The sequence below is a fragment of the Syngnathus typhle genome, linkage group LG10 (genome assembly GCF_033458585.1).
Source record: "Syngnathus typhle isolate RoL2023-S1 ecotype Sweden linkage group LG10, RoL_Styp_1.0, whole genome shotgun sequence".
Classification (NCBI taxonomy): domain Eukaryota; kingdom Metazoa; phylum Chordata; class Actinopteri; order Syngnathiformes; family Syngnathidae; genus Syngnathus; species Syngnathus typhle.
This window is the reverse complement of record NC_083747.1, coordinates 10,472,714-10,495,529: the sequence shown is the minus strand read 5'-3', so window position 1 is coordinate 10,495,529 and position 22,816 is coordinate 10,472,714. Positions and strand designations below refer to the sequence as shown.

The window sequence follows — 22,816 nt, the reverse complement described above, 5'->3', positions numbered from 1 at the left end:
TCCCCGTGACTGTGTGGGTTTTCTCCGGGCACTCTGGTTTCCTCCCACATCCCAACAACGTGCTTGGTAGGCCAATTGTGCACTCCAAATTACCCCTAGGTGCTAGTGCGCTTGGTTGTTCTTCTCTTTGTGCCCTGCAATTCGCTGGCATCCGGTTCAGGGTGTCCCCTGCCTACTGCCCGATGACTGCTGGGATAGGTTCCAGCACGCCAGTGGCCACCGTAGGGACAAGCGGTACAGAAAATGGATGGATGGATGGAATGCTGTTGAGTAGAGTGAATGATTGAAAATTCCAAACTTTTATTAAAACCGTACGTTCATTATTACTTTTCAAGTGAAGTACGGTTTCTGATGAAAGTCCAGTGGTTTACTCAAAAATACGGTATATTTAAAATACTTCAAACTGTTACATTATACGGACTTGAGCGCCTCTGTGTGGTATATTAACGTAATAACACCTTTGTGCTGACTAGACAGTGTAGTACGTCCTTAAAAATCAGGCTGGATTCACATGACCCAGTACCGGTGGCCTTAATAATTTACTGCTTATATATTTTAAATTTGTTATGAATGTTAGGGCAAATCAAGCTTAGCCGTCTCGTTCTAGTTTACGGGCGTGGCATGCAGGGAGAGGCGGGAGCTAACAGGTAGGTAGACTCAGGTAGCTAACAGAAGCTGACAGGTAAGCAGGTAAGCTAGCCGCCCTCCTCCTCCTCCTCCTCCTCTTGGACAACTCGGAACTCTGCAGTAAGACGGTCAAATATTCCGAATTACGTGCGTCTTTGTTTGTTTAGTCGCTGGGAGGAAGGAAGGGGAAAAAACTCATGGGACTATAATTATCTTTAAGCCATTTTTCTCCCCTCCTCCTCTTCCAGTTTTCATTCGAGACGAGAGACGAGAGACGACGACGCCGGCTAGCAACAGAGGCTGCACACAAATGAAACAATTCTAAAAACTGCCGAAACTAAACAACGGACGAGCTGCCCCTCATCGATCCTAACCAAGCACCGGATCGACAGTGTTTTTTGGCTCGCCTCCCGGTCAAGTTTGAAGTGAGTTTGCAAAGTTAAATTACGCTCCTTTCTGTCACTATTTAGAGTTGTGATCGTGTTTGTTGTTGGGTTAATAACGCAAAGATGAGCGGCATGATCTGTGTGTGTGTGTGGGAAAAAAAAGTTAGTTCCGTGCATGCCTTGAGGAGGGAGCGCAATGACATTTAACTGGACATTTGATTAGGTACACCCCCTGAGTGTAAACCAGTGTTTCCAAGTGTTTATTTAGCCAAGGCCCATTTTTTATATTATAAAAAAAAAATAACAATCACCATTTATATCAACTGCACATACAGTTGAAAACATAAATAATTTTTGTCCAATGTCAGACTGGTTGCGTGTCACGTATGTTTTTCCGCCGCAGCTGTGGCGATGGGCGATGTGGACCTGGAACAACAGGAGCCGTTCCCCGTGGAGCGGCAAGAGCAGAAACAGGACTCCCAGGCCAGAGACGATCTCCCAGACGGGAGGCGGAAGTTGGGATGCTGCGAGAAGTTCCAGCAGAGCATCTCTCGGTGGATGCTTCCAGAAGACTCCCGCAGCACCTACCTGCAGAGGGCCAACTGCTGCCCACCGCCCATCTTCATCATCATCATCAGTGTTGTAGAGGTATGACATCCGCTTGAGCCATCTTGAATACACATTTTGGACTTCAAGCATCACTTCCTTCCTTTTTTGTGGTTAATGATTCATCACATGAGCTCAAAAGAGAATAGGAACATCCCAAAAAAACATGTCCACTTGAAAGACTGTTGCAATGCGTAAATCTTTTGCGGGATGGTGAACGCTTTAAATATAAATCTCGTGATCTCATACTGTGGCAACACCCAGTTGAAGGCACCAATCAATTCGTGTTCAAGCTAAAAACTAAGTATGACAAAAAAGTCAGCATTACGGGAGTAATGAGTAAGGGTGGTCATTTATGGGGAAGTCATAATCTTAAGAGGAGAATGGGTAATTATGCACAAAGAAATTTAATAATGAATAGGATATTGAAGAAAATGAATGGAGTGAAAATAATTTGACATGAAACAAAGTTATAGACAAAAATAAAATTGAAAGAATAAAGGATTAATCCAAAAAGTGTCAGACTCTGGTATAGTCGGATTTTTAATGATTATTGCAGATGTTCGTCAGTGCAGGAAGTAGCAGTGATAAACCCCAACCCCTCAAAATAAACCAATCCATAATAAAAATAATGGTCACAGTGAATTTAACGCATTTTGTCTCCAGCTGTGCATGTTCATCTACTACGCCGTGTGGAAGCCTCAGAAGCAGTGGGTGACTTTGGATGAAGGCATCTGGAACAGCCGCCTCACCTACCGGGCTGAGTACAGGCAGGAAGCGTGGCGCTTTCTCTCCTACATGTTTGTCCACGCTGGGTGAGTGCGGCCTAACGTCCGTGGGAAAGACACAGAAAACAAACGCCACGTTTTCATGATCGCATTACAAGCTGCTTTAGGTTTGAAGTCTCACATTCGACCACCTCAACTGCGCTAAAATGCCTCACATAGCTTTAGGATAAGGAAGTTAGTTCAAACTACTAATGGTGCCTGAATTCCATCAAGTGTGGAGCACATCGTGGGCAACTTGTTCATGCAACTGCTGCTGGGCATCCCCTTGGAGCTGGTCCACAAAGGCTTTGAAGTGGGAATGGTTTACATGGCTGGAGTCTTGGCAGGTGAGGAGCGCTCTCGACGGGAACGTTCAAAGATCATTTTTAACACGTTTGCATTGTCTTACATCCAGGCTCACTGGCGAGCTCCATCTTTGATCCTCTCAGTGCCCTGGTGGGGGCTTCTGGGGGGGTCTACGCCCTCATCGGAGGCTACTTTATGAATGCTGTGGTGGTGAGGCTCTTTATGTACTACGCGATACCGTTGTAATTGTTTACAAGCACAAAGTAATAATTTTGTCAAGCAAAAACAAATCGCAATTGTTAAAAAATGAAGTTACAATTGTGATTTATTTTATGACATTACAGGAAGGGACAAAAATTGAACAAAGAAAGTTGTAATTGTACCCTAAAACGTTCTTAGGTTTAATTTTCTCAGAATGAGTTTGTAATAATTCAAGAAAGAAAATTGTTATAAAGTTGCAATATAAGACAAATAATATTTTTTAAATCATTTTCAGGAGTCAAATTGTATATAATACATTATTTTTACTTTTCTTGTTGCAGAATTTCCGAGAGATGATCCCGCTCCTCGGTGTGTTTCGCATCCTTGTCATCGTGCTGATTGGTAGGCAGACATCTTTTATTTTAATTGACACTTTTTTAAAAAAACATTCTATTCAACTATTGAGATGTATGCTACATGTTGCAGTGGGCGTGGACTTTGGCTTCGCCTTCTACAGAAGATTTGCCGGCGACGAGGGAGGTATGAAGGTACGTGCGCCTGCTTGCTGTGTCCTCGCTAGAAATCCAACTTGCGTGCCTGCAGCGTGGCACATAAGATCAGGAGGTGCTTCTTTTGCTTTTTCTCGTAGTCCATCAGCCGATCGTGTTATAACTTGCTTCTTGTAGCTTTAAACCCTGCCACAAAAATAGCTAACTTTACTAAGTGAAGTAACTAGCTGACTCAGTAACGAACCAACCTATTTAGTACTAACATGCCTGCCCACTATCTGACTAAAAATAAACTAGTAACCAACTAACTAGCTAGCTATCCCAGTAACAACTGTTCTAACCGGTAGCTAGGCCACTAAGTAAGTAACTAACGAATACTTCAATGATTTATTGTAAAAGGCGCGTAAGAAAACTTTAACCCAGAATTTCCTGTGATGGCCAGGTGTCGTTCGTGGCTCATTTTGGGGGCATCGTTGCGGGCATGACTGTGGGCTACGTGTTCTTTAGCGATTACAACAAGAAGCTGCTGAAGGACCCTCGCTTCTGGATGTGTATCGTGGGCTACCTGGTCTTCTTCCTCTTTGCCGTGATCTTCAACATTTTTATTTCGCCCGCGCCGTCCTAGCATAGCCATTCAGTATTTGTTAGTTTCAGTTTTCGCTTAATGTTCTGCAAAGTTTTTACCTTGTATTTTATTGTCATTTAATGCATGTTGTCATATTAAAAACATGTCCGTTTTCAGTTTGTCTATGTTGTTCTGACTATTTTAGTTTAGTTTTAGTATTAACCACTTAGTAGCTAAAAGTAAATATAAAAGCAAGTTGAAAAGCTTCATGTTTACTTATTAACGCTCATTCAGTGTTGCGATAGTAGCGTGTGAAAGAAGAAGTGGTCTTCGCAGGTTCTAGTGGCCTTTGAAACACCATTGATCCTTTTAACATAACAATGCGCTATAGATTGAACCAGGCCTGTGTGGACAATAATGTATTGATGACGATGCCCGCGGTCTCACTTTTTCCTCATATGACACATGCCCATTCAGTGTTAAGTCATGTTATTTACATGCGTTTGCTCAATAGGTGTGTGATCGTACATGGTCGCCAACTTGGCATGTACGTCTTAAGCAGACACGCTTTGGTGTGATGATCAATATTTGATGTTTCCAAACAATCCCTCCCTGCAGAGATTGACGTCGATAAAGCCGTGACCTAAATGCACATTTCCCGGACTTCCTGTGGAATTGATGTTGTTGCCGCGCTTCCCTGAACAACAGCTTTATACCGCATTAGCTCGATGAACGATGGGGATCGTTCAGAAGGCGAGGTGATCCCAACCCATTTGTTAGTTCACTTTTGTTTTGCTGCACTGTTTTTTTGCGGGGAAGACAGCATGACCCACGGAGATTTGAGTCACCATCGTCCATCTGTCCATGCCGGAAGGTAAACAACTTATTACATTACATTGCAAATGTGTGAAATTTGAGGTTTTTTATTTTGTTAAGTTGAAGCAAAATGGACCATGAATGTAGTTGCATTATTTTCTTGTACATAAAAACATGAATTGACTTAATTTGTTAAAACTCATTTTACTTTTCTAACATGTCTTAACTATAACTACTCTTAACTTCTAACATTAACTAACAACTATCAAAAGAAGCTTAATAGTCCTGTATAATCCTCAACATTGTTTTGAAATGATTATTTAAGCTTTTAGAATTGTACTTAATTTGTATGAATGTTTTGCCAGTTGCATAATTCAGATTCTCCCATCTTGTACTTTTACAGTCACAATGGCAAGATGGACGACTGGAACGTTCTGGGTGGCATCTTGGAGGAGCTACACGCGCACTCCACAATGGTGGGAAAAATGTGGCTGACGCTGCTGCTCGTGTTTCGAATGTTGGTGCTGGGCGTGGCGGCCGAGGACGTCTGGACTGACGAGCAGGACCACTTTGCGTGCAACACGCAGCAGCCGGGCTGCCGCAACGCCTGCTACGACCTGGCCTTTCCCGTGTCACTCGTGCGTTTCTGGGTGCTGCAGGTGGTCTCCGTGGCGTCCCCCTCACTGGTCTACGCCAGTCATGCTCTCTACAGGCTTCGGGCTCTGAAAAAAGCGCGGCATCTTAGGAAGGTCTCGCTCAGGAGACGGCTGGAGGAAGTGGAGTTGGATGAATCCAAGCAGCGAATTGAGCTGGCGCTGAAGCGGCTCGAGCGTGGGAGGTCTAACAAGGCACCCCTCAGGGGGACGCTGCTGCGCACCTACGTGGTCCACGTGCTCACACGCTCCGCCGTAGAGGTGGGCTTCATGGCCGGGCAGTATCTCCTGTATGGCGTGCGGCTGTACCCGCTGTTCAAATGTCAGTGTTACCCTTGTCCCGACACCATCGACTGCTATGTGTCCAAGCCTACGGAGAAGAGCATCTTCATGGTCTTTATGCAGTTCATGGCCGCACTGTCCCTCATCCTCAATGTCCTGGAGATCCTAAACCTGGCCTCCAAGGTCGTGAGGAGGGACATCATTCTTATCACAGAGAGGCAGCAAGAAAGCGCCTTGGCTATGGCGGAGTTCAGTTAAGCCAGGGCGGGGCAATTTGTCGATACTCCGTGACTTCAACCTGAAGCCGCAAGGTTAGTCCAGTAACCCTATATAGTTTCCTAGAAATGTGTTTTATTCTTTTAAAAAAGATACTGTAAACCACTGGATAGCATTTGCAAAATATTTTTAATCATTCAAATAAACTCACAAAACTCACCTGCTACTAATGTGTGCATTTAAATCAAACACAACAAAAATATACAGGACTTACTGTGTCTAGACATCGTACAAGTATCGTACTGAAATGGCTTTCGTTTTGATGTTTCCTCTGCAGTGTTTTCATTGATTTCTACACAATTACAATCAGTTTAACGTGACAAGACTAAGTGAAGATGTGACGTTACAACCTCAATATACGTCTGAGCAGCAATTATGAATATAAAAGCTGTAGGTATGGTTACGTGTCAGTAAATATATTCTCAGCTGTCCTATTCATAATGTGAATTTTAGATGACTTGTGTGGTGATAGAAAAAGGCACGTTTTATTTCTTTTTTTCCTTCAAAGTCGCACTAACCAAACAAAACATCAAAACTTAAAGCAGTCAAACATCCCTGGAGTTGAGCTGAAGTCTATTCCGCAACAGCAGGCTCTTCGGGTGGTGGCTCGTGGATTTCAAGCTAGAGGAAGGGGACATTAGGTTAACTACTAGAAAATACAATGTAAAACTATGGAATGTATCACTCACTTTTTTTTTTTTTTTTGAAAGGAGGGGGAAAAAAAACGAAGACCGGTCAAATGGTGACACTCACTCTGGCTTTGAGGTCGAGGTTCTCTTCCTCCAGACGGGCACACCTTTGCCTCAGGTCCACCACTTCCTGCTGCAGAGCCTCCGTGTCAGATTCTGTAAGGCCGGGTGTGCCAAGATGCTGCTTGACAAATCTGGACAGTTTGGGTTTAAGGCATGTAACTTTATTCTGAACAAGGATATTTAATTTATTTTAGAAATGAGGATACTCCAGAGCGTTGTTAGGCTTATCTGGTTGCTCATACAGCGCTACTAAAACTGAAATAGAGACACAAACGTGTTAATTAAAATGTGGACAACATATGCACCATTCCTCATAGTGGCTGTTGATTTTCTTCATTATACATATTGGCCAGTAAGGACTACTTGTACAATTTTATTGAATCATGTTTTTTATTTTTCCAAAGCCATTAAAATAATTAATTTTGTGTTATCAATTATAGTTATCTTACCACTGGTCAAACTGTCAACAACACCAGCTTTCTCCAAATACCTCCGAAATTGCTCTCTCTTGTGGTCTGGAGCCTGCAGAAATAGTTGGTTTTTCAATTGAATGCATACATTTCAGCGAAAACGAAACAGACGCGCGTTTCCCCATAACTTTACTTTACTTAACAAAATTGAAATATCACATAAATTTAACAAATGTTTGTGTCTTTTTGCGGTCAAACGAACGTAATAACATTTTTGCAACAAGTGCAGGTGCGCGACAAACTCTTAATTGCAAACATTAACCCGTACGATGCGAGGGTACTTATGAAAAATAAGTCCTTGACAACTGTTTGAATAAAACAAATTAAGCTTACCTTATAATGCGACATGTTGACAAAAAGATTGTCGAACGCTATAAATACAAATACGGTGTTTTTGGTGTTTTGTTTTTGTCTTGCTTGGTAACGAAGCTCTTCGCCGCTGGTTTGGAGTCAGCCACGACAACCTCCGACACACACCGGAAATAGAATTTTTAAAAAATATATTAATTCAATTTCCTAATTTGTTTCCTTTTTTGTTTGTTTGTAGTGTCTTTTTCTATATATTATTATGGTGACAAAAACCTCTAAGTATAATCCTACCTATGTTTCTAAATTCGTGTAGTGTCGTGTTCAGGACGTCCCTGATGTTCGACTTGATTCTCACTTTGAAACGCTGTTGTGTCGTCACAATATTTTGCTTGATCATCAGTATAAATGACGGCGGCGTGCGTTGTTTTAAGTCTGTATGATTATGTGGTTATAAAACGAACAATGTCAACACAATCAGTAACGTCCGGGACTGACGTTTTACGCTACTAGTCTGTCAGGATTCCAGTCGTTTAAAATCGCTGTATTGTCTCAATTATTGTTTGGAAAAGCTGATGATCATAGAAACACCATATGTGCTGCCAAATGTTTTTAATTTGAGGATATTTTGTATTGCATTGTATTTTATATTGTGAATTTACTCAACTTTTTCTTTGCTGGTAAAAAAAAAAGTTTTTATTTCCGATATTTTTGAGAGTCATGGAACGTCTCCCGTGTTGTCATCTGTCGATGCCACTCAACATTGCCTACTATTTTAGGGTCTGTTTTGTATCAGAACATAATTGTTCCATGTTTATTAAATAATGATGAAATGGTGAATATTCTTCAAGGTAAGAAGATGACAACAAGTGTGGAAGAATACTTCTTTTGAGGTTTGCTTGCCAGGTCACGAAACAAGTCAGGTGACAGCGACGAGTACTTCTTCAAATGACAAGTACTCTGGACCAATCGCATTTCGAATCCGTGGTCGATCATCCAATCAGAATTAAGGAGGGCGGGATGAAATGCATTATTTTGTTCAAGAGCGAAGAAATCCGAAGGAAACGTGTGGGTCCGAGCAGTGTGTCCGACAGTCAAATGGAGCATTAACGGCACAGTAGTCGCACTTTTTTGCGGCTACACGAGGAGAATCCCGTGGGTAAAATCACGGCGTGGTGGTCGACAAGTGAAGGTTGGCGCGTGGCCCGGGAGGAGGAGGCGGAGGCGGTGATATCAGTGGGATACCACCCGAGGGATAAGGCGACTGTCGCTTTTGGCCCAAAATGTCGATCCAATACGAGGTGGAGCAGCTTGCGGGTAGCTACGGGGTGGCCGACTCGTTCCCTAAAGACTTCGGCTACGGGGACGAAGAGGCGGACATCGAGGACCCGGCGCCGTCCGACAGCAAGCCCAGAATCCTGCTCATGGGGCTGAGGAGAAGTGGCAAGTCATCCATACAGAAGGTGTGTTAGCCCACAGCTAGCTTCGTGATAACATGCAGCTACAAGTATCACATGCAGTAACTAAAGTACAGTACTATTAGCAACTAGCCCCAAATGCTAAGCTAAATAATTGTCTCCTAGTCGAAAGTGAGCCTGTGAATTATTAACTAGTCTTCCAGAGACTCCTAATGGATCTCCCTGATTATGTGGACATAACGTCCTGTGACTTTTTAAATGGTATCTAACAGTGTCCCCGCGGGCCACAGCAAAACAACCACCTCCCCTTTCCCGTAAGCTAGTGGTTCAGGTAGTTTTGACAATCCTAATTTGCTTTTCAAATGTTGCCACCATGAGTGACATTAAAATACAATACAATACAGTAGTGTAGTAGGCCCAAGGGTTCATCAGAAACAAGCTCGTTATTGTAAGCCATTCTAACACGCTGCATAGTTTGAACTTTAAAAGTGCTAAAATACACTGTAATTAAAAAAAAAGTCCCTAATAGTTTGGAAAAAAAAAAAAACTTCAATGATAAAATGCAAATTTACTTGAAAGTTAAATGTAACTAGATATTATTAAAGCAGAGGTACCTGGCGATTTATTGTGGCAACAAATCTCCAAAAGAGCTGACTCTTACTTTTTAGACGATGTGCTAATTTCACTTATCGCTTGTTTGATGCACATCTGCTATTTTGAAGAAAGGTTGTAGTTTGGTTAGTTAGGACAATGTTTTTAAATCCCATCCAGTAAATAATTGGGCCACTGCCACTATTCCAGGAATTGTGTTTGAATTTTTTATTTTTTAATGGCCTTTATCTGTCGCATTCGTGACTTGACTGAAGTGTCTTTGAATAACAAATGAATGTGGCTTGTTGAATTTCCATATTGGTGGTCAAATTCAGCGTGCAATTTCTTTGCGCTAATCAGCTTTGAGTAGGCCCAGCAAACATGTGATGTGGCTTTTTGCTGCTTCACCGCCCCTGTGACTTGAAGAGCTCACGCAGCGCTGCCAACATTTTCTTTTGTTTTGTTCTTCTGGATGTGGGATGACAGTGCTGATAGTGGGCTCACTTAATGTTGTTTGACCTGCACTCTTGCCTTAAGGTTTCAAAGTGAAGCTTTCAAATTCTGAGGCAGAATGTAAAGAAAGGTCAACTGTTGTATTTTCCAGGTGGTGTTCCACAAAATGTCGCCTAACGAGACATTATTCCTGGAGAGCACCAATAAAATCTACAAGGACGACATCTCCAGCAGCTCCTTTGTCAACTTCCAGATCTGGGACTTCCCGGGCCAAGTGGACTTCTTCGACCCCACCTTTGACTACGAAATGATCTTCAGGGGAACCGGAGCCCTCATATTTGTCATCGACGCTCAGGTGAAGCACGAGGCATTGTGCTCATCAGGAACACCTCGGAGACCATGTCTGAAAGTGTAGGATTGCTCATATGCATAGGATGACTACGTGGAGGCCCTGGGGCGACTCCACCTGACCGTGTCGCGGGCGTACCGGGTCAACCCGGAGATCAACTTCGAGGTGTTCATCCACAAGGTGGACGGCCTCTCGGACGACCACAAGATCGAGACCCAGCGGGACATTCACCAGAGGGCCAATGACGACCTGGCCGACGCCAGCCTGGAGAAGCTTCATCTCAGGTACGCCGCCTTTATTGCTAGACAAATAAAGATGGAATTATATCTCAAAAAGAAAACTAAACAGCTATACAATCTATACCCCAAAGAGGGATTGTAGTGACATCTAGCTGCCACAAGATGGCAGCAAAGTAAATCAGAGGACCATAAAGCACCAATACCTTGCATCATCAACTAGTTTGGAGTTGAATCATTCAACAGAAAGCAACCACCTTCACGTTATCAGTAGTGTTAGCTAACATCCTAGCCCAAACATGCTAGCACAAACTGACACGATGTCACCCAGTGTGCTGTAATATGACACGTCTCTGCGACATACCACTTGTTCCTTCGAATGGAAAACAAGTCGATGCCAGGAGTGATCTTTTAGCGCCACGTATTCACAGTCAACCCCTTTTCCGTGGCTTAGCTTCTACTTGACGAGCATCTACGACCACTCCATCTTTGAGGCCTTCAGCAAGGTGGTGCAGAAGCTCATCCCGCAGCTGCCCACGCTGGAGAACCTTCTCAACATCTTCATTTCCGTGAGAACATGTTTGCTATGTCGCTTGCCCTTTGTCGCTGCTTCGCTGGAAATTGCCGTTTTCCTTGCCTTGCAGAATTCCGGGATCGAGAAGGCCTTCCTGTTCGACGTGGTGAGCAAGATCTACATCGCCACCGACAGCTCCCCCGTGGACATGCAGTCGTACGAGCTGTGCTGTGACATGATTGACGTGGTCATTGACGTTTCCTGCATCTACGGGTGAGCCAGATTTTTGCGTCAGGCCTTCAAAGCAATCCAATATTGATAGCCTTTTTTTTTTTTTTCCCCCGACGACGGTACAGTCTGAGAGAGGATGGCAGCGGCAGCGCTTACGACAAGGAGTCCATGGCCATCATCAAGCTCAACAACACCACTGTGCTCTACCTGAAGGAGGTCACCAAGTTCTTGGCGCTCGTATGCATCCTGAGGGAAGAAAGCTTCGAGCGCAAAGGTAAAAGACCTCCCGCGTTGAGTAATAAGACCAATGGCGGACCTCTGAGTGCTCTAAACTGCTCTCAATCGAACACTATTAAATGAACTCAATGTTCTAATTTGAATCCAGTTTTGTGTCTCTTTCGCTTTTCTCTCGTCAGGCTTGATCGACTACAACTTCCACTGTTTCCGCAAGGCCATCCACGAAGTATTCGAGGTGGGCGTGTCGGCACAGCGCCCGCTCGGGACGCTGCCCATGGGCTCGCCGGCGCGCGGCAAGGCCATGGCGCTCAACGGCACGCCGCGCAACACCGTCTAATATGCTTGACGCCCGCAAAAGACGCTAAGGAGCAGCCCGAAAGCGGCCAAAGGAAGAGACGAAGGCTCACGCAGACAGGCGGGCCTAAAATGGCCACCCGCAGAGGACAAGGACTTCTTTCTTTGGCGTGTGAAGACGAACGACCCACGGGAGGGACCAATGGTCGCTGCGTCGGCAGGATTGCGATGCGGCCACTTGTTGAGAAAATAAAAAATTAAATACCGAAGGTAAGGCACGCAGGAAAGACGGCCTTGCCAAAGCAGCACGAGCACCTCGCACTTGAGTCGCACACGTCACTTCCTGTGACGGCACGCGTCCATAGAGCGCACTCGAAAGGGATTGATTGATTGATTGATTGATTGTATGTATGCTTGCGTGTGTCCGTGTGTGAATGCACGTGTGAATGCGCGTTTGTGTGTCGGGTTGAGCCAATGACACTTCTCAATAAAGACATCAAATTCAATGCACGCAATCGAGTAGGATTGTCATTGGTAAACGCAACCCATAAAAATGTGCTCTGGTGAACGATTACAGAATTGTGTACTCAACTATTCACTTTTTTTTATCATAAATATTTTTACTATGGGAGTAGCTAACCCTAATTTTTTTATGGAAAACACTGGTGATTTAGCAGCATTTTCAAGAAATCCTGTGATGTTTACTTCCTGAATTTATTTTTAAACAACTACATGGCGCCATCCCTGCCTTAATAGTGTGTATCATTATGCAAAACAACCACGTTTGTAAATTTAGAAGCACACGTATTCCCTCTTATTCACTTAATTTATTTAGAAAAACACAGCCTCGCTTTCATCCTCTCTCACTCAAACGAGTGCTCAGTTCAGCTAAATTAAACATCCGCATGCAGCCAGGACATGCCAGGGGGATAGAAAGTGTGACATTGGAGGAGGGATGGAGACACTGATGAGGTGAGGATGATCACAATGGTGATGGTACACAATTCTATCACCAGGATTTGTTAGTTCAAAAGCCATCCTGAGAGGGGTTGAACTCTTTCCTCAAGAGATGTATCCTGACTGTCTTGGATGTTCCCCTTGTCTAACACGTAATATAAAAATAAAAAAAGTAAAAGAGAGATGCAGTTTATCATCTTGTTATTTGCTGAAATATAAGTCTATTCACTGTTTGTGTGCTTAGAAACAAAAAAGTATTACTCTGTCGCCATCTAGCGGAAATCTGTCGTTAGGTTTCATTATTATTTCATTATATTTATGAACCAAATGATCTCGATAAATGCCCATTTTAAGTTGAATAGTTTTAAGTGCTAGTTCAACTATTTCTTTACGCACGTATGATGTGACGTCAGTTTGTGCTGATGAGATATTTAACCCAATATGCAACCTGAAGGTTTTTCTCCAAGCTACTGGCTAACTTTATTGCAAGACAGGATGCGCCGTTATGCAACAGTGGGGAGATCATGCTTCTCTTTTGGTAATCCAAGGGGGGCGCGCCTCACTATTTGAGAAGCACTGGCCTAGGTGACTGATTCACAATTTGTTTTTGTCTGATATCAGAGATTAAATAAAGAAAACCAACTGGCTGATTGATTTGTTTTAATTGAGAGGGAAAAAAAACAGCAAAAGCATTTCACTAGCTGACCAGGAGATGGCGACAGCGTGGCATCTGAAGACCATGGATTGTTTGTTCTGCTATAGCCTAGGTGACTGATTCACAATTTGGTTTTGTCTGATATCAGATATTAAATATAGAAAACCAACTGGCTGATTGATTTGTTTTAATTGAGAGGGAAAAAAACAGCAAAAGCATTTCACTAGCTGACCAGGAGATGGCGACAGCGTGGCATCTGAAGACCATGGATTGTTTGTTCTGCTATAGCCTAGGTGACTGATTCACAATTTGGTTTTGTCTGATAATAGATATTAAATAAAGAAAACCAACTGGCTAATTGATTTGTTTTAATTGAGAGAAATAAAAACATCAGCAAAAGCATTTCACTAACTGACCAGGAGATGGCGACAGCGCGGCATCTGAAGACCATGGATCGTTCTGCTATGCCGGTTTAAAAAAAAAAAAAAAAAAAACGTAATTAGCTAGGGGTCAAAGGTCAAAGTTTACGGTTCAAAGTTCACCCAGGGGTCAAAGGTCGGTTCAAAGTTCACGGGGTCATGTGCACATTTTCGATTTTTAACTAGAGTTGAAAGTTCAGGGTTCAAAGGTCACCCAGGGGTCACCACGGGGTCACCGCGGGGTCACCGCGGGTCACCGCGGGTCACCGCGGGGTCACCGCGGGTTCAAAGTTCAGGGTTCACTTTTTTTTTTTTTTTTTTTTTTTTTTTTAGGTTAACCCAGTGCTTCTCAATTATTTTCTGTTACGCCCCCCCTAGCAAGAAGAAAACTATTCGCGCCCCCCCCTCCCCACCGTGACTATCCTAACTTGTCTTGTAAGTCGTAAAATGTTGCACTGTCGCAAACGTGACAGAAGTAACAATGAGAGCGCCACTGCCCCCTGCTGTAGTAAACGCGCAATTACACTTTATTCTAGTACTGCCAAAAAAAAAGCCTGTTCCCCAGGGTCACACGCGCCCCCCCAGGAATAGCACCGCGCCCCCCAAGGGGGGCGCGCCCCACTATTTGAGAAGCACTGGGTTAACCTTTATTTAACCCAGTGCTTCTCAATTATTTTCTGTTACGCCCCCCCCTAGCAAGAAGAAAACTATTCGCGCCCCCCCTCCCCACCGTGACTATCCTAACTTATGTATGTATATGTATGTATATGTATGTATGTATGTATGTATGTATGTATGTATGTATGTATGTATGTATGTATGTATGTATGTATGTATGTATGTATGTATGTATGTATGTATGTATGTATGTATGTATGTATGTATGTATGTATGTATGTATGTATGTATGTATGTATGTATGTATGTATGCATGCAAGCAGTCACGGTGGCCAAAACAAAACAGAGAAAATAAAAATGACAGTGAAGTTTACCTTTTTGACAACCTGTTAACAAAAGATACACAGGATGCTTTTGTACTAAAATGTAGTAGGTTATTGCCTAAAAGTAATGTGTGACCTCATATGAAGTGTCATCAATTAACAAACTTTTTATTTTTTTAAACTTTTTAATCCTGAAATGACATTAAAAAGCATCAGAATGTGTTTTCCATACCACCCCTCATGGCATTAGTTAGCAATATTGAACCCCATTCCAAAACAGTCATTTGCAACAGGTTAAAGATCTTATCACAAGCTGCCTTTCTTATTGAAAGTGGCCATGTATTGAAAGTTTGTACAGTTGAAATGTGTGAAAGTAAAAATAGTGAAAATAAAACTATGTAAAACAGCCTTTAAAATGTCTAATCAACATGATACAATAAGCATGCATGAGTTTTCAACGTAAAAAGATAGCCATGGATGTTAAATAATGTCAACAAAGATAGGTTCCAGAGTGTCAATAAGAGTTAAGTAAGAGCTGGTGGTCAGTGGAGTAGTCAGTCAGTGTGTGTAGAGGGACTGTGAGGAGGCACCGTTGTCTTCTTGGGCTCTGGCCACAAGCTTCTCTCTCAGACATTTGATTTGCTTCATCAGTTGCCTCTCTTTGCTGTCCAAATGTGTCCGGCCTCTGTCCAGTGACACTGGCAGATAGCAGAGTGAGAACAATATGTTTGAGCCATGAAATGACCGATTTTAATGCTCTGTAAACGGGTCATGACGTTGCCCGTGTAGACTCACAGACGGTGGCGGTGCTTTCCGAGGGGGAGCAGCTGTTCAAGCACACCATGCCGTTGCTTCCACCCTGCTTCGGTGTAGCTGGCTTAGTGGTGGCCGTCCTGACGTAAGGGGTGTTGGAACTCTGTCTTGGAGAACCTGGAAACACATGATTGAAAATATGCTAACATCCACCGATTGAGCTCCCATCTTCACTTTCTGTGGTTCATGTGAAATAATTTTCTTTTCTAGGGTTATTATCATTTTTGTTGAGGACTCTTTCACCAGTTGTATTATTAGTTATCTTCATAATCATAATGTAAGTGTGATTGTGTACGAGTGAAGTTACTTGTGTCCGCTGCAGGCCTGGATCGCTGTCGCTCCGCTAAGCGCCTTCGCTGACTCACCACTTCATCCCACTGGAAGCCACACACGGATAATGCCCATTTTTCAGTACTAAATCAATTCATTTAAATTGTTTCTGCGTTTTGTCCCTTCATTTCTTTGTTGTTCTCACCTCCTTTCCAGCAACATCACTCATGGTGCGCGTCAGCCGGTCACCTTCCGCTAATGTTCGCCTTTTCTTCTCCAGCTCCCCATTGTCGTATTGTTGGCACTCAGCGTCCTGTTGCCAGTTGTGATCGGAGCCAGGGTTACGCGACTCTGCCGGGAAGTCTTCCAGTTCCTGTACATGCAAGTGAAACTCTCTCCTGACTTGATTGCTCTTGAGGGGCCCCTCGCGGTTGTTAAGTCCTTATCTGGCTTATGACATCATTCACGCAGCTTTTATCTCCCTACCTTCCAGATACTATTGCATATTTCTGACCTTACCTTCTCTCCCTCTGTGCTTTTCATCCTCATGTCGGCAACCTGTCGTTCGATGCGAAGCTGCTCCTTGCACAGTTGCTGACAAAAAGAAGAGGATGATGACATGGCTACCAGTGGCATTGGATTCAAAACTACGTATTTCCTTTGAATACTAAGGATGGATGACAACGTGCTAAGTAAATATAGAGCAAATCCGAACAGAGATGGAGGAGATAAATGGGGAGTCTACGCTAGTCCTCTCTAGCATTGTTCACAACGGCAAGAGGGGAGCAGGAAAAGAGAGCAGAGAAGGTGAACGAGAAGGAAAGAAGAAAGGTGTCACCTGTTGAAGCTGCTTCCGCTCCACCTCCAACTCCATCTGCCTGAGATCCAGAGCCTGGAACGCTGCGGATGTTTCCTCCTCATGGAGCGCCATCTGCAGCCAAACAGTTACAATAAGTCGTTAGTAGCAAATAGTCATTTGACCTCTTAAATGAGACAAAGTGCCTCATTTAAGGGGCTCGTGAACCACGCCCATGTTTGGACTTTCTGAACAGAGCAATCCGCTTGTCGTTTGCCAGTGGTTTGTGCCAATGTATGGTTCAAACAAAAGTAGAACAACTGAATTTTTAAACCTCGTCCCAGCATAATGCATAATCCTTCTTACTTTTCTTAGGATCTCCTGGTCCAATCTGTGTAATTGTGAGAGTTGGAGGTCCTGCTGGTGTTTGAAAAGACGATTTCTATTTGCATCGAGAAGCTGTAACTCCTTCGCCTTCAGGTCTCTCTTTATGGCTGCCAAACTGTGACAGGACCAGGACAGTTTAATACCAATTTTTCTAACTACTAAATCCAAATATACTTACTTTTTCCTTTGCTGTAAGAGTTTCTCTTCCGCTTGTGCCAGGATAATTTTGCGCTGCTCTTCAGCCTTTTGCAGCAACTCCTGTGAAGTCAAAGGAGTTGAGTCCAAAACGTTTTAAAAAGTGCATTTTTTTCCCTAACACGATTCCTCTCAAAAGCTCTACCTGTTGCACATAATAGGTATCCTCTTCAGCTTGGCGCCGTACCAAATCTGTACGCTGCAACATTATCTCCTGCCTAATGAGACCAAGTGTGCACACTTTTACATTTTTTTTCCCTTCATCTTCTAAAAATGATTTTTCTAAAGTGCATTGTCACCTCTCCTGGAGGTATTCCAGCTCTTGCTGCCGCATTTTTTTCCTCTCCCGGTTCTGATATTCCACTATGAACTCCGGGTAGTGGTTAAACACAGGGTAAGAGCCTTTCGTCAGCGGCGAGAACTCCGAGAGCATCCTCCTCGGATGAACGTCAGCCGGTGTGTTATTCATCAGCCGGTAGGTGTCTTTGATCATGGCTTCCGTGTCCAAGTTGTTCCGATGGTGGAAAAAATACTGATATATGTGGGGGGGGGGAAGAAAACATTTTTCATTTAGTTGATTTAATTTACTTTGTACATATATACACATATAGAGAAAGTGAGTGCTTACCTCAAAGTCCCGTTTCTGCGAGCAGAGCAAGAGGGGCTCCCGACAGGACATCAGGTAGGCCAAGCAGGCCATCAGCAGGAAGGACGGATGATTGGAAAAGACGTTGTCGAAGAGTCGCAGCCATTCGTCACGAGTCAAAACCTCTGAAAATAACGTCTCCAAGAGGGGCCACACGTAGAGCTACCACAAATACACACGGTTCATTTAGAAATAGCACACGTGCGCTTTTCTGACAAAGTGTGTCATCGCGTGGGAATACCTGAGAGGTGATCCCACAGTCCACCAGGTGTTGCAGAAGCTCCTTGTCATGATGCGCCAGAAGGTTCTCGACCATGTTGAGGATGTTTAAAGGAGGGTTGGGGAAGTATTCAAACCAGTGTTGACACCAGCTCACTGCGACACAGCACAACCTAATCAGCTAAAATCTTGGATAGCGTGTGACAAATGCCGTGGTGGTCAAGATGTACCTAAGACAGTGGCCACCACTTCAAAACACAGCAAAGGGTTGTTCTGGAACAACTTGACAAATGGAAAGGCTAATAGCGGGAGATACTCTGCCTCTCCAAAGATGGAAGACCAATGAGACAGTGCAGATAAAACCCTGTGTGAGGATTCAGACAAAATATTGCCGTGAGAACCTTGTGCATGTTTAAATAGAGCATGTCAAGTAGAAGGATGCACACCTCTGCAGCCCTCTCTGAAGTTTTGGACTTTTGATGGGATACTTGTCATGGAGGCTGAGATAAGCTGCGTGGACTCCTTTTTCAGTCAAACTGTTATATGCTATGTAGTTCTCAGGAAGGCACAACAAGGACCGCCACACAAACATCCTAAAAGGTTGCAAAATATTCTAGATCACAAAAAGATGCTCAAACTCCAAACTGAGGAGAGAATGACAGTACCGGTATTTAGCAGGATATTCCCCAAATGCTTTCAGAAGACCCACCAGCCGCGTCTTGTTCAGACCACCGTAGAGTTGGTTCTAGTCAAATAGAAAGACAACCCATTTATTACATCAAAATCTCACATCGATAAAAATTGAGACACCAGATCCATTATAACCAGAGAAGAAAATCAGTTCCCAATTTGCAGCTAAACAAGAACGAGGTTGTTGTTCTCCGTAGATTCGTCAACAATTTCATCCAGTCAGGCCATCTTTATGACTTATAGTTTTCAAAACTTGGGAAAGAAAACTCTCAGGACAGTTTAGTGTTTTTTTTGTGTAGCAAGTGAAAAATATTGTTCTTGTCTGTATGTCTTACCTCTTTATCTTCTATTGCAGACCCAGCAGCAAGCGCACGGATCTTCCGCTGTTTCGACCTAGCTGTGTGATTGGCTGGTTTTTGTATCGTATCAGATTTGACCTTGAGATTTGATGGTGCCTGGCTTGCTGGACTATCAGAGACTACCGCAAGTAGTGGAAGAAGATGCTGTGGAGGAGAGTAGGTTATAAGCTGCAATCGCTGATTTCAAGCCAAATATTTATTTATCAGATGCGGGTTACGTTTAAATCCTCCATGAGACTCTGAGCACTATAGATGCTGATGCTGCCGTCATCAAAGATGGCCACCACATGACGGCCAGTAGGGCTGATGGTCACTGCGTTGATGCCATTATTGTGGGACCCGATGTGGAAGAGCAGCTTGGAGGTGTGAATGTTAATAAAACGCATAATTCCATCTTGCCCTAACACACCCAATGTCTGTGAAGAAATCAAATATTTGAATACTATAAGCGGTATTGGTGGGAAAAACCACAGCAAGTGTACCTGACTGGATTTTCCATCCAAGCTGTCGGGAAGAAACTCCAGCTGCCTGACAAACCGAACTTGAGTGGGCATCTGGATCACCTTGACCAGTTTCTTGCTGTCCAAACACCACAGGTGCAGAAGGTTGGACCGGCCCCCAGCTGCCAGGCTCTTGCTGTCCCTGTCAACAACAGACTCAATGAATCATATATGGGATATAGACAGTGACACAATACGTCTTTATTCAAACATATGCGTGGAACTAATACTTCATTATTTTGCTGAAATAATAGCATCACATTTTTGGTGCATCACTCTTATCAGTTTAGAATCCTTAATAACTTGGCAAATAATGCCCACTCTTTACTACAGTATGTAGTATTTTTTGTGTGCAGCTTATTTATAGTTTAGTTTATTATTTAGTTTAGTTTAGCAACTTTTTATTTTTATTTCATTTTTAAAAATATCAGGAAAAAAAAGCCAATTCAAAAATGAAATGTAACGTGGACTCCTCGTGGACACAGACACATCATAATAATAATTATTATTATTGTTATAACTTATTATTATTACTTTTGCGCAAAATATTTGCTTTTTTACTTTTTTCCTCCCTGATTATTCAGTCTCGTCTTTCTCTTTCTTCTCCTTCTAGTGGACCACTATCCTGTTCAGACTTTGATGAAGATTTAGGAAACATGCCAGAGTAGCACACAGGCATTGGCCAGTGTGCCTAGGAAGTAGGTGACTCACTGCGTTACAGCAAAGGTCTTGTAGGTGTGCCGAGCTCTGTGGTCTGGCACGGGAAGCTGGTATTTACACACCAGGGTTTTGCTCTCCCAGGCAAAGATGGAGTTGTCACTGAAACAGCTGAGGATGGTGTTGCTGAGAGGGAGGAAGAAAACCTGAAACGAGGACCACCATTGTATTACCTATGAAAGTCAAACTTTGCAATTAAACCATCATCGAGTCACATTTGGTAACCTTAACAAGTGTTAAAAAAGGACACATGTGCACCCCACAATTCGACACATGAATCATGTTATTTACCTTCTGAATGCCAATTGACTGATTGACATTGAGCTTCCTCTTCCTCTGGAAGGTGTCCAGGTCCCATAGCTGAGCAGTGTCTGAGGAAGTGGTGATGGCATACCTGCCGGAACTATGGATGGAGATGGACGTAACGGCCCCTTCATGACCCCGCATACAGCTGACCATCTCTTTTGTGTCTGTGAAATAAAAAAAACACATACAATCAAGTGCAAACAAAGTATTCATCTTATTTCTGGTTTGTACTTTGCAGGGTGCTTTAGATAACAAAAATATCAATGCTGGACTTTGCGTGAAAGACAAAAACTAGCATTTAAAATACAATTAGACTCAAAGATGGTGATGCTGTATGTGTAAGTGTTTCTCTTACCTTGGTCAAAACACTTGATGGTATTATCAACAAGAGCCACCAGGTACTCTCTGCTCTGATTGGAGCCTAATGCCAGAGCAGTGCAGGCCTGTCCCGTCTTCTGCACGAGACGAAATCTGTCCAAACATGAGAAGGACAAACGGAGAGGAACATATGTATCTATGTCAGCATCATAAAAGTCAGTTTCATGGGGTGGAGGCGACGGGGTTCTCGTGGGAACAAATAATGACTCACCTGTATTTACTTATGTCAATGGAATAGATGTTACCATGGTGATCACCAGCCAGGAAGGATTCTCCTGTGGTGTTAAAGGCTGCGTGGAGGAAACGCACCTTAACTTGCTGAGCAGTACGTACGACCTTCAACAAAACACTGTGGGAATAAAAACAACACACTAAGAAAGAAAACAGCAAAGAGAGAGATAAAAAAAAAAAGATTGATCATGGCTACTCACTCATGATTATTTGGAATTTAAGAGAAATTACGTCATTAAATATTTACACAGGCAGACAAAATTGTCAGTACCCTTCTGTGAATTCAAAAAAAAAAAAAAAATGGTCACAAAAATAACTTGAATCTGACAAAAGTAATAATAATAATAATAATTAACCACTGAAAATCAGACATTGCCTTTGAATTATGGTTCAACAGATTGAAAACAAACAAACAAAACACACTCATGAAACTGTCCCGAACAAAAATGATGGCACTCTTAATATTGCACAACCATTTGAAACAATCACCATAATCAAACAAATTCTGTAACTTTCAATGAGACTTCTGAACTTCTCAGCAAGTATTTTGGCCCACTTTTCATGAGCTAATTTCTCCAGTTGTCTCAGGTTTGAAGTGTACTTCATCCAAATGACATGTTTCAGCTCCTTCCAAAGATGTTCAATTGAATTTGGATCAGCACATTTTTCTGCAGAATATATTAAAGCCCATATGCCATTGAGCCCGGGGGGTTTGCACACATAGCAAGTGTTGGGATTTTGCCAGGGTTCATAAAAAGTTGCAAATAGGTGCAAACTGTTTTTCTTGTCACAAAGAAATTGTAAACATGTGCAAAATCTCGTTTTCAAAACACGTGATCCATGCAGCATCCATTATCTTGATATGATATACCATTTGACGTGTGTACACTTTAGAAAACTATGACAATGGCCATGTAAACAGTTCAGCTCAGCTAATAATTACCCTTTTCCAGAAGCTGGTTTTCGATAATTGAGCTTCCCTTCTTCTTTGTTTCCGATGTCGGTCACATTCATTTTAAAAGATTTATGAATGAAGCTCCATTTGGAGCAATATGACAAAACTGAAACGCCAACCACTGGTTGATTTAATCTCTTACTCGCTGGGCGGGCAGTCTGGAATGTTTGAAAAGAAAACCGGCGCTTTTTCGTACAAACAAGTACCAAACAGTATCAGTAAAACCTCTGTCATTAGGCCATATTTTAAAAAGGTATTCTCCCACGTTATAAATCGTAAACGAACTAACTTCCTCCAATTTACGTTTTTGCAATGAAATAATTTGTGTCGCCCGGAGTCTACGTCACACGTAAACAGAGAGGTGCATTATGGGAGAAATCTTTTTATAGGACCACCCATTTCGTCAACATTGCAGACATGATAAATATGTTATTAAATATTTTTTGGGGAAAATATTATTTGTACGGGGGGATGGCACATATTTGTTTTGTTTCTTACAAATCCAAGTTGGACGCATGAAAATAAAATTAGCATAAA

The 22,816-nt window shown here is 42.8% G+C and overlaps 5 protein-coding genes across 9 annotated transcripts; 3 read left to right on the top strand and 2 right to left on the bottom strand.

Annotated features, from left to right (window-relative positions):
* Positions 1–476: 476 nt before the first annotated feature.
* rhbdl2 (rhomboid, veinlet-like 2 (Drosophila)) lies at positions 477–4,143 on the top strand. Of its 4 annotated transcripts, none has more exons than XM_061290061.1 (9): positions 477–647; positions 876–1,052; positions 1,417–1,661; positions 2,286–2,434; positions 2,621–2,733; positions 2,802–2,902; positions 3,235–3,295; positions 3,380–3,441; positions 3,845–4,143. In XM_061290061.1, the coding sequence occupies exons 3-9, from the start codon at positions 1,425–1,427 to the stop codon at positions 4,025–4,027; spliced, it is 906 nt and encodes a 301-aa protein (XP_061146045.1). In that variant the 5' UTR covers positions 477–647; positions 876–1,052; positions 1,417–1,424; the 3' UTR covers positions 4,028–4,143. The 4 variants fall into 4 exon arrangements, with proteins under 4 accessions (XP_061146045.1, XP_061146044.1, XP_061146041.1 ...); XM_061290060.1 differs by having other exon boundaries at positions 477–690; XM_061290057.1 differs by having other exon boundaries at positions 477–747.
* A 154-nt stretch (positions 4,144–4,297) lies between these two features.
* Positions 4,298–7,055, top strand: LOC133161494 (gap junction alpha-9 protein-like). Of its 2 annotated transcripts, XR_009716082.1 has the most exons (3): positions 4,298–4,841; positions 5,187–6,029; positions 6,705–7,055. XR_009716082.1 is itself a non-coding variant. In XM_061290055.1 (2 exons), the coding sequence occupies exons 1-2, from the start codon at positions 4,696–4,698 to the stop codon at positions 5,974–5,976; spliced, it is 936 nt and encodes a 311-aa protein (XP_061146039.1). In that variant the 5' UTR covers positions 4,298–4,695; the 3' UTR covers positions 5,977–6,471. The 2 variants fall into 2 exon arrangements, 1 of the variants encoding a protein (XP_061146039.1); XM_061290055.1 differs by lacking the exon at positions 6,705–7,055 and having other exon boundaries at positions 5,187–6,471.
* Positions 6,105–7,708, bottom strand: LOC133161543 (c-Myc-binding protein-like). The gene is made up of 5 exons (XM_061290124.1): positions 7,550–7,708; positions 7,196–7,268; positions 6,953–7,001; positions 6,748–6,877; positions 6,105–6,615 (listed from the first exon to the last, which is right to left on the bottom strand). Exons 1-5 carry the CDS (start codon positions 7,562–7,564, stop codon positions 6,568–6,570), a joined length of 315 nt encoding a protein of 104 aa, XP_061146108.1. The 5' UTR covers positions 7,565–7,708; the 3' UTR covers positions 6,105–6,567.
* An 833-nt stretch (positions 7,709–8,541) lies between these two features.
* rragca (Ras-related GTP binding Ca) lies at positions 8,542–12,355 on the top strand. Its single transcript, XM_061290020.1, has 7 exons — positions 8,542–8,985; positions 10,136–10,339; positions 10,418–10,617; positions 11,024–11,138; positions 11,214–11,356; positions 11,440–11,588; positions 11,731–12,355. The coding sequence occupies exons 1-7, from the start codon at positions 8,806–8,808 to the stop codon at positions 11,886–11,888; spliced, it is 1,149 nt and encodes a 382-aa protein (XP_061146004.1). The 5' UTR covers positions 8,542–8,805; the 3' UTR covers positions 11,889–12,355.
* A 2,627-nt stretch (positions 12,356–14,982) lies between these two features.
* tbc1d31 (TBC1 domain family, member 31) lies at positions 14,983–22,637 on the bottom strand. The gene is made up of 23 exons (XM_061289891.1): positions 22,268–22,637; positions 21,305–21,442; positions 21,071–21,186; positions 20,701–20,879; positions 20,404–20,555; positions 19,675–19,834; positions 19,411–19,608; positions 19,169–19,336; positions 18,809–18,888; positions 18,590–18,736; positions 18,374–18,507; positions 18,166–18,299; positions 17,907–18,086; positions 17,578–17,810; positions 17,424–17,496; positions 17,262–17,341; positions 17,063–17,198; positions 16,739–16,831; positions 16,420–16,494; positions 16,106–16,273; positions 15,938–16,007; positions 15,613–15,747; positions 14,983–15,515 (listed from the first exon to the last, which is right to left on the bottom strand). The coding sequence occupies exons 1-23, from the start codon at positions 22,336–22,338 to the stop codon at positions 15,376–15,378; spliced, it is 3,060 nt and encodes a 1,019-aa protein (XP_061145875.1). The 5' UTR covers positions 22,339–22,637; the 3' UTR covers positions 14,983–15,375.
* Between the last annotated feature and the right edge of the window lie 179 nt (positions 22,638–22,816).